This window comes from Falco cherrug, chromosome 3 (genome assembly GCF_023634085.1).
Source record: "Falco cherrug isolate bFalChe1 chromosome 3, bFalChe1.pri, whole genome shotgun sequence".
Classification (NCBI taxonomy): domain Eukaryota; kingdom Metazoa; phylum Chordata; class Aves; order Falconiformes; family Falconidae; genus Falco; species Falco cherrug.
In genome coordinates, this window is record NC_073699.1 from 20285825 (window position 1) to 20305165 (window position 19341).

At 39.1% G+C, this 19341-nt stretch overlaps 1 protein-coding gene across 1 annotated transcript in view; it reads left to right on the plus strand.

Moving 5' to 3' along the window:
• MRPL13 (mitochondrial ribosomal protein L13) overlaps nucleotides 1-19341 on the plus strand; it is a 38513-nt gene extending 19172 nt beyond the window's left edge. Inside the window, exon 7 of the mRNA XM_055705631.1 lies at nucleotides 19125-19341. Within this exon, the coding sequence (XP_055561606.1) occupies nucleotides 19125-19149 (25 nt within the window). The 3' untranslated portion in view covers nucleotides 19150-19341. The remainder of the gene's footprint in view (nucleotides 1-19124) is intronic.

The window sequence follows — 19341 nt, forward strand, 5'->3', positions numbered from 1 at the left end:
GATTGCAGAAGACTATTAGAGAATGATGTGCATCATCTACATGGTTTAGATTTGTAGGTGGTAGTAACTAGATAGTAAAAAGCCTTGTACAGTAGGAAAAAATCATTGTACACTAGCAAAACCAGTAATATTCCTTCAAACAAAGGAAGCCTTTGAATACAAAGAGAGGAGACGTTTTATGTAGCAAAGTAGTTAATCTGGAGGAACAAAGTTGAATTTAAATTAATGAAGAGAAGGGGAAGCTCACATAAGAAGAGTATTCTTGAATGGTCTGTCAGTAAAAAAAGATAGCAAATGTTTTTAGTGCATGGCCAAAACTGTTGGTACTTTAAAAGGGGCCTGATGCTTTTTGCTTGCTAAAATTAATGTTAAAGGGTTTTTATTTTTACTTAAAGGAAATTAAACATTTTGAATTTCAGCATGTATTTTTGCTTCATTAAAAGGCATAGGCAGATAAGGGCATTTACCCTTCATAGGCAGCAGAGAGATGTGGACAAGAGATGTATCTTTTCCAGAAGAAAACTGGTAATAAGATAATGTAAATGAGCAACACTTGAGTAGGACTTTCTTGCAATTCAAAAGCAGAGTGCGTTCATAATTCCTTTTATGGACCAGCAGCTCTCACTGCTTAAGCCAGACCAATACAATTAAGAAATCCCAGGAATAGAACAAACGTCTGTATCCATTTCACATATATTTATAGGATTTATATTCCTTCGAAGGGAAAACTGAGTAATGTTCCATTGTTCTGTCATGTGTTTAACAGAAACCAAATAATTTTTTTAGTGAAACTTCTTAATGTTGTGGGCTTTTGCTTGCAAATCCTAGTAATAACAGGAGAAAGTTAGCCTGTGACATTTATCTAGTCTTAACTGCAGCTTTTTGCCTGCATAGAACTCTGTATTTATGTATTATGTGTATTTGTGCTTGCACATCCACACACATAGTAGTCATACAGAGTCGCACTGATTTTGCACAATGAGACTTTATATGTGGAATATTTTTCCTCTGCTTTTAGTAATTGAACTTGGTAAAGCATGTGATGTCATGAGGGTTGACTGTATCGCATAACTACTAAAGATGCACCCTATTTTGCTTTTGTCTTTTTGGATGTTATCCCTGTATTGCAGTTAATGTGTAGATTCTGAGTAAGAGTTTTAAGTGGATTCAGAAAAGGGAAGTGTGTGGTCACCATTGGCTATTAAATATGGTTCTCCGGTTGTGACTCGTGGCTCTGGAAGTTTTAAACAATGCTCTATATTTATCTTGTTTCTTTAACTTTTTCTCTCTCCATCTGCCACTGAGATGATGAAACTTTGATGTGACCTAGAAGGGCAGATCTTATATGTGTATAGTAAATAAACGAGCAGTTGCTAAACAGCTTGTCTTATGGTAATATTTAAAATCTATTGAATTCCTAATGCTGGGCTTCTTTTAAGTGCCACAGGAAAACAGCTGCAGGAATTAAGCAGGTAGAGTAGAGTATGCTCTGGAGTCTTCCAGAGATTTCATTGGATTAGCCCTGAAGAAATTCAGACTCTGCACCAAAGACCAGAATTCTACAGTACATTAGAGTAAAGCTGATAAGTCTCTCATGCCATATGGTATATTATACTCTTGTATAACTGCCTTTAGTACTAATACTAATAGAGTTTCTTACATGATAATTTAGCACTGAATTGGAAACTGGTACTTAGCTTTAGATAACTAAATCAAGAGTGTCCCTTTTATCAAAGGATATGGTATTATGCTGCCAGAGCTCATCTCCTCAGCGCTCAGCCACCTTACTTGGCATGTAGGTGTATGGGCACAGAACAAGTAAACTTGATGTCATCTAATTTAGTCATTGCTGTTAAACTAAGTTTCCTAATAGCTTCATGTTAGCATTGAGGAGACTACTTGAGTGTGTTGATCCTTGGGGAAAATCTGCAGGGAGGAACAGTGTTTTGAAGGTAAATTTGAAGCTAGAATTTCCCTTCCTTCATTTCTTGGAACCATTCCCTTGAGAGGAATTCAGAGAAAATACCCATTCCCTCTGTATTTCTCTCCTTTGCAGTCTCATCCAGATCAATTTTTGGTAGGTGCTATCAGTATGTAGCCTTTTTATTCCATTCCAGTTACAGAGGCTGGGGAGTGCTGCTGCCATAGAGGCCCTGCAACTGCAGCAGATTTCGAGACTTTCAATTGTGAGGATCATAGTGCTTCTCCTATGGGAGGGGTGGGTAACTCAAGCGGGTATTCTGGTGCGAACCACCAGGGGATTGGAATAGAGGGTCTGAAACAGGTGTGACAGAATGCTAGAGAGGACTGTAATTAGCGGGCTCTGGGTGGGGTAAGGAAAAAAAAGGGAAGTTTGATAGAACTTTAATGCTATGAGTGGGTAGACTGGGCCAGAAGTTTCCCCTTCAGTCAGCTACTCTAGCTAGAGACACTTTTAAAGGCAGGAAAATATACCTGACACTGCTACCATACCTTTGTTGTGTGGGGCTTCAGCCCTACCTTCTTTTCTGCTCTCAGGATCTGGTAAGTCCTAGCAGACAGATGGAAGGTGGTTATCTTCCATCTCTCCGCTAGCTGCAGGGCTTATTGCAGTAGTTGCTGTTGTAATTTCAGTTTCTTGTCCTGGCCTGTAACCAGACTATTGTGAATGTCAGTTATTAGTGTCAGATAGAAAGTTTTAATTTAACCTTCAGCACACTTCTCTGGCAGTTTTAATGTTGGGAAGAGTTTCCAATTTGAAGTAATGGGAAAAATAATAATGCTTTTCCTGACTGAGGGAATAAATTTATTATTGTCGTTTTCTAGCACTGAGTGCTATGGGGGGAAAAGCTTAGTTGCAAAATAGAAGATACAAGATTGAGCAAATTTAGTAAACTAACTTTCCGACGTGATAAGTAAAATACAGAAGTCTGTAAAAGAAAGAGGACTTGCAACAGTGAGTTGTAGCAGTCACTGTTCTGATTAAAGTGCCAGCTGGAGTGTCTGAGAATAGACAGCTTTGCACCAAAGGCACTAGAAGAAAGGCTGTATGAATATCCAGCTGTAATGGACTCTGTGTTCTGAACTTTTTCAGTATGTGTGAGCCCATGGAAAAAGTAGTTTGCATTATTCCTTTGAAAGGCTGTAGAAGCAACAAAACTTCTAAGTATTTCTATATTCTTTAATGATGTCAGCTTTTTAGAGGTGTATAGCAAAACATTCTTTAAAAAATGAGTCAAAAAAGGGGACAAAATACTGGCAGCTTTGTTCAGCAAACCAAGAGAAGTTAGTTTAAAATATCATTGTATAAGTCTAATATTCTTTATGATTTGAGATGTACTGAAAAAAACCAACTACCTGACATCAAAATGGTTTCAGAAGAGGAAATGTAAAGGAGCATGAGTTGGTTTTTTGGAAATCCAAATATTGCAGGAACACATGCATATCTCAGAATGCAAAAACTGACTTTCCGTTTCGGTTCCTCATCATGTTATTCTTTTCCAGCTGACAGGCTGCTCGGACAGGTTGTGAAATCTCCAGCCTTGGAGATGCTCAGAACTTGACTCCATGAGTTCCTGAGCAACCTGATGTAATGCTGCAGTCAGTCTGACTTGGAGTGTGGTGTCTTCCAATGCAAATTGTACCATGGTTCTTCGTATATGTTGAAAGTAAACAAACATAGATAGTAAAATAGATTAATATTTTAATAAAACATGTTTAAAAACTCTAATGCATAAGTTTATAGTAGTGTTAGTCCTGTTTGGCTTTTCCTTGGGCTATTGTTTGTTACTCTGCACTAGGGTCTTAGAAGTCTGGGTGGGAGAACGCAGTGCTAAAATAAGTAGCCTTTTTTTGTCCTCTGTATCCTGCATTCTGCATTTGGGATAGAAAAGGCCTGTGTATTTATTGTTGTGTACTTTGGTCTATGAGCTTCTGCAGAACCCATGGATAGCTTCTGAGCAGTAAGAGTAGTCCCTACAATAAACCAGAAGATGTAGGATGCAGAAAAACTATAAACTCAATTTATTTTCCTTCACGTGATTTTAAGAAGTCTTCCCACTTTATGTAACTTCTGTTTTTAATTATAATTTATCTTCCATGAAGTTCTGAGCCTGGTGACCACTCTGTTCAACAAGGGTAGAGGTTCAAATGGGAATTAAATTCCTGTGAGAGTGATTTTAAAAAAGTCAGAGGAAGATACGCTTTGTGGCACATCTTTCAAAAAAAGATTAAAATAAAATAAAATAAAAATCTATATAAGCCCTTTAAAAACAGCTGTAGCCTTTAATGGAAAAGATCAAATGGAAAACATAGCTTGATCAAAGATATGTAAGACTATAAAATGCAGGTAAACACAATTATGACAAGAAAATTAATCTTCAGGGTTATACATTAATACTTACACCCAAGAAAAGTACCTCACTGGATATAAAATAGCCATAAGACAGATAATAGGGAATGAATATAAATTACTGAATTTATAGAAGTTACTAATATTAGGAGGAAAATAGCATTTTTATCTTTAATCTGAAGTAATAATGTAAATAGTTTTCATTTGAAAGTGAAGAGAACATGCTTAATGCTGCTAATGATCTCACTGGACTGTTTACCTATATTTTGTATCGAAATGTCTTTCTATAGATGTTTTTTTAAAGGGTGTTTTGCTGGTAGTTGGAGACTGATGCACCATAGACAAATATACGATATCCAAGTGGTATGCTAAAACAGTGAAATGTTTTTTAAGGAAAGCACAGATCTGATGTGGAAACCTAGCAAATCATTTGTTTTTGTGGTGAGTGGAGAACTTTCCTATCACCCCTCCTGCCATCACAGCAGACTTCATAATGGGACATCAAGTGGGATCCTGCTCCATGAAAGCAGGGAATTAAATGTCAGAATAATTCCAGTGAGAGAATTTCTTTGAGCATTCTTTCTCTTTATCCAATTGATTTCCCAAATTGTGCAGACCTTCTCTCTTAAATCCTTGATGGAGAGGTCTGTATAAATAAGTGTGGTAGAAAACCATGTAGATACAGGAAAGTTAAATTATGTCTTTTCCAGGCACAATTGGAGGGGAGAAAGATCAAAAACTAGTTCTGTTGACAGAGTTTGATTTTGTAGCTTTTTACCATGAATGAAACCATTATTTCCAGTGTGTTTGAAGTTTCAGATTATATGTCTTTTAAATGAGTTTTAAACAGAAATCATCACAGAATTCATCAGTCACATATAACTAAGCAAACAGTTCTGTTCCATAAAAGCAAGGATAGGTCAGATTCATGTGTAAATTTTCCTGTTATATACCATTTTAAAGTTGTTTAACTGTCTGGGTATATATATATTTATATATATATGTTTTTAGACAGTTTTAAAGGCAGGAAATTGTTTTTGAAGAAGTATTCAAATAAGAATGCTACCAAATATATGGAACAGCAGCTCTGTGTTGTTCCAGTTAGATGGATGCATTCCTGAGAGTTTCCCTTAAGAAAGCAGAGCTGTCTGATTTCCAGGAGTGCACTGGGGCTGGTGCTGGTGTGCATACTGAGTGCCTGTTCCACTGCCAGCCTTAATAGGAACTCTCCTTGGGCCAGACAGCCTCTCACTTGTCTTTCAGGGGGGAAAAAAAGACCTTGAACACTTTTGACATTTTTAATACTTGATGTATTGTAAACCCTGAAATTTGGTTTAAGAAAACCAACCACCTTTTTAATGTTTATTTTTCTGAGTAACTTGCCTGACTTCTGGCCTCCATCTGTACATCCTGCTTTGAGGCAGGGGGTTGCAGAACCTGGTCTGAAGCCATGATTTTGTTCCAACTGAGCAGCGTGGGCTGGGCAGGGTCCCGCTATTGACACTGCGTGTCAGCCCTGTGGCATGGCACACAGATTCTTGGTAGTTCATCAGCAAAGCTCCGTGGCTTTAAAAGCAGAGAATCACAGTGTTCTTGGAAAGGAAAGTTTGTAGGTGATGAAACACAAGCATGTTGGACACCTGCAGGTGGCTCTGATAATTGTCTTTATATCTTGTGCTAATGATAACTTCCACTTCCAGTTCCTCCCTTAGAGCCAGCCTTGCCAATCTCAGGTAGCCTGAAGCCTACTGCTGGTGTTCCTAAGCAAACAAATTTGTAGGCATTGGTAAAGAGAAGGAAGATCTTTTGGACTAAGAGATCCTCTGGGCCACAGTTGCCCTTACTGTTCATTGTCTTACAACATAACTGCAACAGTAGTTGTCTTGCACAATTCTGCAATTTCTAGGGTAAGTTCCCAAATAATTTCTGGGATCTAGTAGTAACAGAGCTGAAGAAGCCAGAGATACCTGGATATGTGGTTATACACAACATTTTTATAAATGCAAGTTGCTGGCAGGTTTTGTAATGAAATTTTTTGCCTGTTAATTTTTCTTCAGGTAACGTTACACAGAGACAACACCAAAAGACACCTCACATTATATTAGAGACAAAAATGATATTTGGAGTATTTCCAGTAATGTGCCGTGTTACAGATTATAACTTACAGTTTAATACCTAGTTTATAAAATGCTTTTTCTTCGACAGTGAATTACATGGTATAACAAATGAAAAATTGTGAGAGTGGTTACTCCAGCTGTATAGAGAAACTCAGAAAGAAAACCATAAACATCTCTTCCAAAGATGGTGAGGTCTTGAGCTATTTTTGTAAGGACCATCTTGAGTTTATTCAGGAGCCTTTAAAAATTCTGCAGTGAAATAAACATATTCCTCCAGCCTTCTTCTTAGTTCTTGCTTTGTTGAACAGCGTGTCTGCAGCTTTTTGGGTTTTGAATTGTGTTCTTGTCATGCCTCACATGGTAGTGTTTGGTTCTTATCTTGGGCTATGGCATGTTTCTGTAATAGGAATAAGTACTGCCCCTCCAACTTCAGTGCTCATCTTTTTCACAAAGCAGGGCTGGCACGCATCAGTGTTGAGAGAAGAGGTGGCCAATACAAACTTCTGTGAAAGGCTGGAGCTGGTCTTACTTTTTCCTAAAAACAAACTGCATAAACCAGGAAGAAGCTATCCTGCCAATACAGCCCAGTTCTGTTCCAATGTACCCTTCGAGGAATCCCTCTGGAAGTTCATTTTCTGTGGCTTTTTTTGGTTCTCAGTAGGAATTCCAGTAACTAACTGGAGATCATTAACCCCCATTAAAATCTGGGAACTATCACTGGTAACATTTTTTTCTTATAATAAGGACATAAAAATGTCTTCGAATTTTCTGTAGCATTTCACTTAAAAGGACTTGAAGGTAACTTAGTCTCACATTTCAGGCTACCAGAGCTAGATCTAAATTCCTGTGGACAAAAAGCCACACATACTTCAGAAGACAATTGCTCTCCTCTACATTAGCTTTTAACTGCAGGCAGCAACTGGACACTGAGTGAGAAGGGTCAGTAGCTTAATCATCTTAAAAACCTGACAAATTCATGTTTAGGTTGTTTAGCCTGTTAAAATGAATTACTGGCTTTTCTCTAGCATGCATGAAACACACCAGTGCTACTGATTCTCGTACCCTTTACCTGGAGGCGGCTTACGTTGTATCTAAAACTAGAGTTGAAGGTAAGAGATTTAATAAATGGGTAACTAGACACTTTTACTTCAGCTCTCTGAAGAGGCTCTCAAGAAGAAAGTTCCAAAGATACTTTCTCCTTCCTCTAAAATCTGTTGATCTCATATGTGAGAAATTAAATTAATGGGAATTTGACAAGCAATAGAAGAATGGTTGTATATGATACTGTTTAACTACTTAGCCAGATGAAATTAGAATTAGATTATTTTTTAATCGCCCTTTTGCTTTTTTCACTTTTGGTGCTGACAGTAAGTCTGGAAAGCATTTCACCATTCCTTTACCCACTTCTGTATTTATTTTAAGAATAACGTAATTCTTTGGACAAAGCCAAGTGTACAGTGCTGTTCTTCATGCAATCCTATGGTTTTTAGCAGAATATATCACTTAAAAATTTGCAAAAACCATCATCTTACTGAGATGAAGTTTACGTGTACATTGCACTGATTTAACTTAAATCACTTTCCAGACAGAATTCATATAATCCAGGTCAAAATCTGGGATTGACAGTAATTTTTATACAGCTTGGTTCAGTTCTGCTTAATTTGTTTTTAGGGAAACCAGTGTTGTAACCAGTTTATTTTAATTTGTAATAAGCCATTCTTAATTTCACTAAGAGTACCTAAATGCATATTAGCATTGGGTTAGGTAACTTGATCTATGGACACTTTTAAAAAACTAAAGCAAGTGCTAGTTTTATGTAGGAAAAAAAACCCACAAGGTGCAGTCGAAGACCACAAAATATTTATCTTAAGCTTTGTGTGTGCAGAGAACAGGGTTAGTCACTATAAAGCTACTGGCATCACAGTATCAGTAAAGCCACCATTTACTCCGTTTTGTTACTAAATGCAGCTTCTGTTACTGTGGTTTATTCTCCAAGTGAAATAAGCTATACTTGTAGAAATACTTTTTAGCTGAGATGATACTCTGCATGAGAACTCCACCAACACGGAAAAGGTTCTTTTGCCCCCAAGCAGAGGAAGAAGTTCATGGTTTAGAATAGGCCAAGGTGGTTATTGGAAATTTAATGATAGTTTAAATATCACTAGCTGTTTCACTGATTATTTTACCAGAAACACTGAGCTACCCTGGGATAATAGGTACATCTTGAATAGAAGAACAATTCAACTCCCCCCCCACCTCCAGCTCCCCAACTCTGTTGATATTTGAGTGTAACAACATAATTTGGTTTTACAGAGATTGATAGCCATGTCTAATCCTTGGGTTTTGATTTACTAGTGTGATTAGTGAAACAGATGAAATGTGTTCAGAAATCCCCTTTACCTAACAGCTATTGACTTTGGCACAACTTGCGAAGTGTACCTGAAATATATATATATATTGCTCTTGTTTCTGAGTTTACAGTGAGGTTTTGCTCTATGTGGATGTCTTTTTAAGTTTGCCTACAAAAATGAATCTTAAGATACTAAAAAATTTGTAGTTGTATTCATAAATTAACCTTAAAAAGTATGCCAGATAGACCTCAGAATTCATGCTATGTGTACTGTGCAAGGGTTTTATAGAAAACCAAATTATTTGGAACCTTTTTTCTTAAGAAAAAGTTAAAAAACACGTATTGTCACTAATAAGTGGACATGAAAGATGAGCCATAGAATTATCGTGTGTAACCAGCCGGCTGTCGTCAGTTAGCAATAATTCCACATTCCTGTGATTGTGATTTCCATAAATATGAAAAAGAGCGTTACAGTAATACAGATCTAGTGTGCCCGCTAGCTCAGAGTAATTGGATCGAAGAGTAGCTGAGGGCTAGATTCTAAGTGGTGTAATCAGTCCACAAAATCTTTTCACTAATTGGTCTTCTCCTGGCTGTCATCTATTACAAACTGTATGGTTATAAACTCTACTAAAAGACACATGTATGAACCAGTGGATATCATTGGTTAACTACTGAAACAAATTTGGGAGTAGTTTAGGAGTACTTTAACATGAATTAAACTACATTTCTTTGTGCATTTAGTTTTTCAGCCAAGTTTGGAGAGATTTTATCCCTATCGTTACGTAGAATTCTTGAAATCTGTGTAGGAAAATCACATAGAGCTGCTGTAAAACTACACGGTCATCCTGAAGACTCATTCAGCTGTTTGGGGAACTCTCTACTGTTCTGCAGGAAATGGGGTGGGGGAAAAAGCCAGTGGAAAAAAAGTCTATCATAGCAGCCACAGACCTGAAATCCTCTGGCATGAGTTACACTTAAAACATTTTGATAACTGTGACTTAAGACTGATACTATTTTATTTTTTTTTTCGGTGGATAACCCATGCAAATGGGTATCCTACCAAACATGAAATTTTTCAAGTAATAGCGTTGCACAGACTGTGAATGGAAGAGATGGATGTACCTTTCCTACAGGATGTATCTGGAATGTTTTTTCTCACTCGTAGTGAAATCTTAACAGAATTCTAAGCCAATCTTTTTCAACTTTTGCTCTTGTACCACTGCTTTCATCTCTTTGTCAGTTTATTAGTGTGCAGCATTAGTTAGCCTTAAGGCACTGACCTTCTACAGTGCTGATGCAAGGTTAAATCCTTTCTGAAACACTCATTGTTATTGCTGGTGAGATTGCAGAATGTACAGGGATCTCTGGGTCACGTTCTCCAATGCTGAGATAATTGCCTGCAGGTGAAGAGAAAAATGCAGTTTGAGATCTTCAAAGCTTCTAAACCAGGTGTGCATTGCTGAGTCAAGAGCAGGTATTGACAGGTCACTTCTGCAGCACTGGCAGTCTTACTCCTTAGGAGAGGCAGCTTTGAAACCATTAGTTGGCAGTCGTGAATACATGCTCGCAAGCACACAAATGACTGCAGTAACTCCATGCTATTTGACTTTGTATAACTTCTTTTGAAATGCCTCGTAAAAGTGCATTTTACGTGCAGTGCAACGTAAAAACAAAACTGTTCTGAGTAGAGATTGTTTGTGGAGAGATGACTATCCAGTTGTTTTGAGCTTGAAAGAAGATAAGGTCATGTTATATCAAATGCTATTTTATCAACAGCATGTGGCTGAGAAAACTAGGCAGGTGTGTAACTTCTAGAAGAAGAAGCGAGAGCAGTGTCTATTATAAATTAAATTTTTATAGCTAATCCCAATGCCTTTAGAAGTTCTAAGAAACAATAATTTGGGTTGAAATACATAGTTTTGAAGAAGTATTCTGAGTTATTAAAAATGAAGAGAAAATATTTTTTGAAGGATTGTCTGAAAATCAAAATGCTGTAAAAGGTAGTAAAATAGCTTCTTTAAATATAAAGTAGACATTTAATGTATTACTCAAAGCTCTAAACTTTGTTATTTCTTTGAGGTAAATAGTGCTATTTTTCATGTCTGCTATAAAGATGTATTCCAAGGCATTCTCTGGCTTGCCTAGATGTAGGGTGGTGAAGTTGGCCACCAACTTCAGGTGGCTGAAGTTTGAAATCAAGATACTGATTTCAGTATCTTGCAGGCTGGTGGTTACTTAGATTTGGTTCACAGAGTAATACACCCCCACCACCCTTATTTTATTTTATATTTTCTGAGGCTTTTTTACCTCCAACAAAACATTGCTGGGCAAAGGGAAACATCTTTGTTGGAATGTGCTGACAAGGATTTAATAAAGATGGAAGTGTGCAGTGTCTGTTCAGGGTTGATGGAAATAAATATTCACTCCAGGATTTGAAAATTGGACACATTTAACGTTTGGAAAGGGTCTCTGTTCTGTCCACTTTGACAGGAAAAATAGCCTAGGAAGAGCACATTTTACATCATACTGAAAAAGAGTATTGAATATTATGGGGAGGGGGGACTCCTATCATAGATGCAACTATGCAAGTAGGTCTTTTTGTACTGTTAGTTTCTGTTTGCCATCTGAGATACTCAGAAGCTGAGGTCATAGCTTCATGAGCATCTCTTCTGGCAAAAAGGCAGGTTTTTAAGTACCATCCATCACTTTTCCTGACTTTCCATTCTGCTTGTGTAGCAACAGAATAACAAGATTCAGGGAACTGACCTAGGTTAAAGATTGTCTTGTTTTATGCAGCTGCACAAAGTGATGTACATTGGAGTTGGTAGGGGTTGTTAGGGGGCTGAAGCTGCTTAAGTTACTCCTCTAACGTGTATGATCACCAAACCTCCGTATTAATTTATCACAGGTAGATTAAGCTCCATTTGGAATAAAGAAAATTAATCTTTACTTAAAGTACTTCGGGAAAGCTCTGCCTTTCTTCACTGACTTTAGAGATGACTTGGAGAGACCAATCTCCTTAGGGTAAAGCTTGCCATTGTGAATTCTGTCTTCAGTGTCTCTGGAGATTTCACAATTAGAGTTTTGTCTGAGAAGCAGTTCTGACTGCACCATTGTATTACAGCAGACAAATTGGTTGGAAAGGACCTCTGGAGGTCATCTGGTCCAACCCCTCAGCTCAAGCAGGGCCAGTTAGAGCCAGTTGCCTAGGTCCATGTACAGACAGCTTTTAAGTATCTCCAAAGACGGAGACGCTACAAACTTTCTGGGCAACCTGCTCCAGTGCTCAGTCACCCTCATAGTAAAGTGTTTCCTGATGTTCAGACAGTGTGTTCTGTGTTTCAGTTTGTGCCCGTTGCCTCTGGTTGTGTCACTGGGCTCCACTGAAAAGAGCCTGGCTTTGTCCTCCTTGCACCCTCCCGTCGTCTATTTTTAGAGTTTGATGAGATCGCCCCTGAGCCTTCTCTTCTCCAGGCTGAACAGTCCCAGCTCTTTCAGCCTGTCCACATACATGAGGTGCTGCAGTCCCATAATCATCTTTGTGGCCTTGCATTGGACTTTCCAGTATGCCCATGTCTCTCTTGTACTGGGGAGCCCAGAACTGGACACAGCACTCCAGGTGTGCCCTCCCCAGTGCTGAGCAGAGGGGAAGGATCACCTCACTTGACGTGTTGGCAATATTTGGATACTGCTGCCCAGGATACCGTTTGCCCTCTTTTCAGCAAGAGCACATTGCTAGCTCATGTTCAACTCTGTGTCCACCAGGAGCCCAAAAACATTTGTAGGTGACTGGTACCCGAAGCATTTTGCACGTCTGTATTAGCCCCTCCAGCTAATCTTTCAAGTTTGTTGATATATCTGAATGGCTCTAATTTTGAGAAAGAATAAGTCAGCTTTGTGTTTTGATGAGATTTCACAAATGGCTCTTGATTTTGTAGAGCATGTTACTTCTGAGAGTTTAAGTAACTGTTCCATTTGATCTTTCATTCCACCAGCATTTTGCATATTTTGCTGATAGTTGTATATCCAACCTTTAACGGTTTGTTCACAAGCAGGCATTTTATCCTTTATACATAGTGAACAGTTAGCCCATGTTTTTCATTACATCCACATAACGGGTATGAAAAAAAATATCCAAATTCACAAAGCCTTGTAATAAGGATGGTCAGGGCCTTTATCTTTAGAATATGAAGCAAACTTGCCTTAATTTTACAAACCAGTTTTCCTGTTCCTCTCTCTGCGCTGCTAAGCATGTAGTTCTGCAGGCTGCACATAAAGTCTTCACAGGCCACAAGTAGTTCACAAATCCGTTTCTTGGAGATCCCTCTGTATTTGCTAACTAGCATGCTGAAAATAGTTTGTAGCACTGAGCCAGGCAGAACTGGCTTCCCACCATTTTCCTTGTAATATTTTATTCAGAATCTGTAGATACATTGAGTAAGTTATAAAGAGGCAGATCTGGAAGCTGAGAACTTTTGTTTTCTAGTCTTGACATCTTTTTGAGAGAAAGATGTATTATTACATTAATTAATTACATAATATTAAAGAGGTATTATTACATTTAATATTAAAGGATTTTTTAGTGAAGATGTACTTACTATCTCACTTCCATCTTGAAATGAATAACGTAACAGTTTAGTCTTGTTAATCTCCCTTCGGTTCTGTTTTCTCTTACAGTCTGAGTAACTTGCTTCCACAGTAAATACAAAGTTATTTTCTGCTTTCCACGGAATCACGAACTGGCAATGTCACAGGACTGCAGTATTTTTAAATATATGATTTATAACATGGCCTGTGCAACAGTAGTATTGCTGCTGTCAGTGATGGAGCTTCTCTGATGTGGGAGTTGTGGTGCAGGCTAAAAAGAAATGAACTTGTGTGGTTCTGTCTTTTTTTTATCACTTGCTGAGTGTCTCAAGTGGGTTTATCACTTGCTGTGATTTTGATGTTTTGAGGAGGCATTTAGCTTATTTTGTTACATTATGAGACTTAGTTTCAGAATTATTTTTTTTTAATGCATGCACATTCAGTCCTGATATCATACTTTTTCCCTATATTGTAGACTGGATTAATGCTGAAATTATTACCAGTAACAGGTTTCACTTATCAAGAGATAAGAATAGAAGTTATTTTCAAAATAAAGGCAAATTCAAGGCTATTTAAAAATTTGATACATCTGAGTAGAAAAGTGTTTTAGAGTATTGGGTTACAAAGAGGTATGCTCAGGTATATCATAGAATTGTAGAATGATTTGGGTTGGCAGAGACCTCAAAGACTCCAACCCCCCTGCCATGGGCAGGGACACCTTCCACTAGACCAGGCTGCTCAAAGCCCCATCCAGCCTGGCCTTGAGCACTGCCAGGGATGGGGCATCCACAGCTGCTCTGGGCAACTTGTTTGGTTGCCTCACCACTCTGATAGCAAAGAATTTCTTCCTAATATCTAATCTAAATCTACTCCCTTTCAGCTTGCAGCCATTCCCCCTTGTCCTGTCACTACAGGCCCTTGTAAAAAGTCCCTCTCCAGCTTTCTTGTAAGTCCCTTTAAGTACTGGCAGGCTACTATAAGGTCTCCCTGGAGCCTTCTCTTTTCCAGGCTGTAGAACCCCAACTCTCCCAGCCTGTCTTCACAGGAGAGGTGCTGCAGCCCTCTCATCATCTTTGTGGCCCTCCTCTGGACTGGCTCCAACAGGTCCATGGCCTTTTTATGCTGGAGGCCCCGGAGCTGAATGCAGTACTGCAGGTGAGGCTCACAGGAGTGGAACAGAGGAGGAGAATCACTCCCCTCAGTCTGCTGGCCACACTTCTTTTGATGCAGCCCTGGATACTGTTGGCTTTCTGGGCTGCAAGCGCACGTTGCTGGGTCATGTCCAGCTTCTCATCCATCAACACCCCTAAGCCCTTCTCCTCATGGCTGTTCTCAACCCATTCTCTCTCCAGCCTGTATTTGTCTTTGGGATTGCCCCAACCTGTGTGCAGGACCTTGCACTTGGCCCTGTTGAAATTCATGAGGTTTGCACCGGCCTGTGTCTCAAGCTTGTCAAGGTCCCTCTGGATGCCATCCTTTTCCTCCAGCATGTTGACTGCAGCACTCAGCTGGGTATCGCTGGCAAACTTGCTGAGGGTGCAGTCAACTCCAGTGTCCATTTTGCCAACAAAGCTGTTAAACAGTGCTGGTCCCAGTACCAGTCCCTGAGGAACACCGCTTGTCACTGATCTCCACTTGGACATGGGAGCTGTGGACTGCAGCTCTTTTAAGTGCAACCATCCAGCCAATTCCTTATCTACCAAGTGGTTCATCTGTTTAAATCCATGTCTCTCCAGTTTAGAGACAAGGATGTTGCGTGGGACGGTGTTGAATGCTTTGCACAAGTCCCAGGTAGATGACATCAGTTGCTCTTTCCTTATCCACCAATGCTGTAACCGTTGTAGAAGGCCACCAAAATTTGTCAGGCATGATTTGCCCTTGGTGAAGCCATGTTGGCTGTCACCGATCACCTCCTTATTTCCCATGTGCCTGAGTGTCATTTGCTGGAGGATCTGCTCCGTGATCTTGCTGGGCATCAAGGTGAGACTGACTGGCCTGTAGTTTCCCAGGTCGTCTTTGTTCCCTTTTTAAAAATGGGGGTTATGTTTCTCAAATAAGGTGGATAGTGGCTTAGTGACTTCATCTGCCGGTTCCCTCAGGACCCGCAGATGCATCTCACTAGGTCCCGTGGACTTGTGCACCTTCAGGTCCTTAGGTGGTCTCGAATCTCATCTTCTCCTCCAGAGGGCAGTTCTTCATTCTCACAGTCCCTGTCTTTGCCTTCTGCGACTTGGGTGGTGTGGCTGGAGCACTTGCTGGTGAAGACTGAGGCAAAAAAAATCATTGAGTATCACAGCCTTCTCCATGTCCCAGGTTTCACGTTTCCTTCTGGAGAGGGCTGTCATTTTCTCTAGCCTTCCTTTCATCACCAGCATACCTATAGAAGCTTCTCTTGTTGCCCTTGATGTCCCTGGCCAGATTTAATTCTGTCAGGGCTTTAGTTTTCCTAACCTGACCCCTGGCTGCTCAATTTCTCTTCATTCCTCCCAGGCTACCTGTCCTTGCTGCTTCCTTTTTGTGTTTGAGTTTGTCCAGGAGCTCCTTGTTCATCCATGGAGGCCTCCTGATATTTTTGCCTGGCTTTCTTAGTTGGGATGTTCCTGAGCTTGGAAGAATGTGACAGGAAGTAAGAGAAATTAAATTATAAAACAGGCTGAACCAGAGCTGCTGTGCCTCTAGAGAAAATCTTAGCCCATGCTCTAGGGTTTAGTTTGACTCAGTCTTAGTTCTTGAGGGGGGGTACAGAGGAAAAAAGTTAGTTTCCCTGTAAATGGGAAAACTCTTGGTCCATTTGATTTCTTCAGCATTCAAGAGTGTAGGGCTGTCATCTGTATTGAAAGACAATGTTTATGTGGAATACCTTAATTCTGCAAAGTTTTGGGAAGAAGAAATTGCTGCCAGTTACAGTGGGGATCACTGAGAACCTTTTGTTTTCCGTGGTAAAAACTGATGCTGTGAACTGCACGTACATGCAGGTTCACCTATTCATAAGTTTCAGTGAGCATGGACTGTCAGAATTTTACATCAGCTGCATTCTTTTTCTAATAGATGTGAGTATGCAGAAAAGTTGAGAGAATTTAAGAGATTTTAAATCTTTAATCAGAGCTTTGGACCAGCTCTTCAGTTTCTTTTACTCAATGGTAAAGTATTTGTTAAGAGAGAGAAGGACTGAGAGGCATCGCGTAATTGGATGTTAATTTAATTTGCTGAGTGTTTTGCCTAGAATTCACTGGACTGTGTCTTAATGCTTTTTATGTGCAGTATAAAATGTTAGTGGGACAAATATTTTTTTACTTGTTTTGGTGGCAGACATCTGCTGCACAGACTAATGTTGCATATTTTCAGTGAACCCATAATACTTCGCCTTTCGGCACAGATTTCAGAGATGCTAGTTCCCATATTCTGCCTCCTGATTCCCCTTGTCTTGGAGCCTGCTGTCAATATACAGCAATTTTTTTTCCCAAAGAATGTTACCTTTGAAAAAAAAAAAATTAAAAGAAGAAAGAGAGAGAAGCAGCTATGTGAAGTCTTGCCTTTGGGTGAATTTCTGAACCGTCTCTTCTAGGAGATATCATTTCCTTTGTTCCAAATGCATAATCTCTGTGCTTTGCTGAGAAGGGGCAAAAGCACTGCCATCAAAGAAGAACACTTGTGCGTGGATTTATGTCATTTATCAATGAGCAGTTATCCATTGATGTTCACAAGTAGCTCATAATTCTCTCTGAGTAGAATAGGTTTTTGTGCATTCATGTTCTTCGTCTGAAAAAATATTTATAACACTGTTGCTAAAGGCAGTGTTTTTCAAAGTTTAGTTTCCCTAGTGCCAAGGACTCTTTAAAAGCAGAGATTGTGGCCTCCAAAAGCCAAGTACTTAGTAGGCAATAAAAGCCTACTGTGGCAATAGAAAAGGCTTTAAAAACTTTTGTATTTGTTCACACAAGTGTTTCAGTATAGAAAATCCTGTCTTTAAGCTTCATTAACCTTGTAAGACTGCAAACTAAAGAGTCCAATGTTTTATGCATATAACTTTTAAGACAATGAGCATTAAGGTTGAAATGCAGATTACAAGCAAGGAAAAAATAATAATTGGGTTTTCACCCGAGAACAAAGTACCATGAGACCCCTGGCTCTGCAGCACTCCAACATAACCCTAGACTGAAGTTTTAAATGTGCTATTTGAAGAAAAATGCAAAATCCTTTAAGCGGGGTACAAGAGGTTGAATTGGCCTGTAAAGAAGGAGAGTAACAACTATAAGCTGCAAGACAATGCCATCTTTACCATGCTGTGTCTCTAAAATCTTTCAGCACTGGTCCACCTGTCTAGGTGGTGTCTAAGTCACTGCTGAGATTTTTTCAAAATCCTGCTCTCTTGATACAGTACAAACTGTGATATAAAGAAATATATAACCTGGTTATGCAGGGGTGAGATCTGAGTAACAAGATGTGGAATGTGTCTGAATACTGCAATCCAGGATTCTAGGAAATGGGTCTTGACTGTCCAGTGTATAGTAGCCATCAAATGTTGACTGCGTTCAAGTCCAACTCTAAGCAAGTATGTAAACGATGTATATGGTGCTTACAGCAGTTCTTTCACGCACAAAAGACACAAGTCTAAATGTTACTAGAGAGTACTCCATTTAAATGGGAAAAAAAGAAGCTTTAGGAGTCATTACAGTATGAACACTAGCTCTTTAGAGTTGTTCTTTAAAATTCATATAATAATCAGATTTAATACGATACACTTGGAATGGCACAGACTGAATTCCAGAGTTGCTTTCACGTAAGAACCTACGGGCTCGTGCAAGAATTGCATGAACGACTTCACTTTGCAGTGCTATCGGTTGAAAAACACTAGATCTGCAACAGATTCTTTTAATGGCTAATTAAGTATTAGATTTCTGTATGGCATCTCTGCAGCCATCTGAACTCTCTGTCTCCAAAGCAAGCATCCTGCTTCCATTGCTATCTGCTTTTCATTTGCAGTGATGAACAAAGTTAATGGTAAAGTTTACCACCGTTGTAGATTTAACTGGGTTTAATGTTAGGGTTCCGTTTGGGACCTGTTAGCGTTGTAGACTTGCAGCTGGCCTTCAAACTGAGCATTCTTCTAAAATCCACAACCTAGTCTGGACCTTGTAGGTTCAGGGAGAATGTCATTTCTACAGCCAGTGGATGTGTGGCAGGCAGAGTGACATATGCTTGAATAGGAAATTGCAGAGGATTACAAACAGCAGTCTGTTGTCAGGATGTTTTCCACATTTCGTATCCAAGCAGAAGGGATTGCAGAACCTTTAAGACTCAAAATAGGTTTTCCTTTAAATCATCAGTTTTATTTAGTCTAGTAGTGTTGTGGTGGACTGTGCTGTTAACTTAAAACTTGCCATCTTATGCATGGGTTATTCATTTTTTTAAACTGGAGACAAATAATAGTGTTTAAAGTCATTGTGAGACCGCACTCAGTTAAAGGTGGGTTTTGTTTTGCTTTAGGAAACTAGGAGTGGCTTCTAAGAAACACCTTGACCAGCTAGTTCTGATGTCTGTAAATTCTTAGAGGTCTTAGTAAACTACTTTGATTTGTTCTGTCTGTCTTATGTAATCCAGAAAATACCCTTTTTCAGCACAAAACCTCCAAGCACCAGAATAAGGAAATAAAAATAAACATGGCTGTTATCGCATCCTTAAAGCAAAGCCACTGTTGCTATACATTTCTTAAGCACCTTTTCTTTTCTTTTTCCAGACCTAAAGATTTTCGAAGGAGATAATAACATTAAATGAAGAAGAAGAAGTGCCATCAAGAATGTCTCTCTTCCTTACAAAAGAATTCTTCTAATGTGGAAGTACCAGTGCATCTCAGTCAATCCTTCTATGTAGGATGTTTTTGATGGGAAAGATTATAAAAATTACTGTATTTGAAACAGCTAGGAATAGATATTATAGTTTTAATACCACCCATA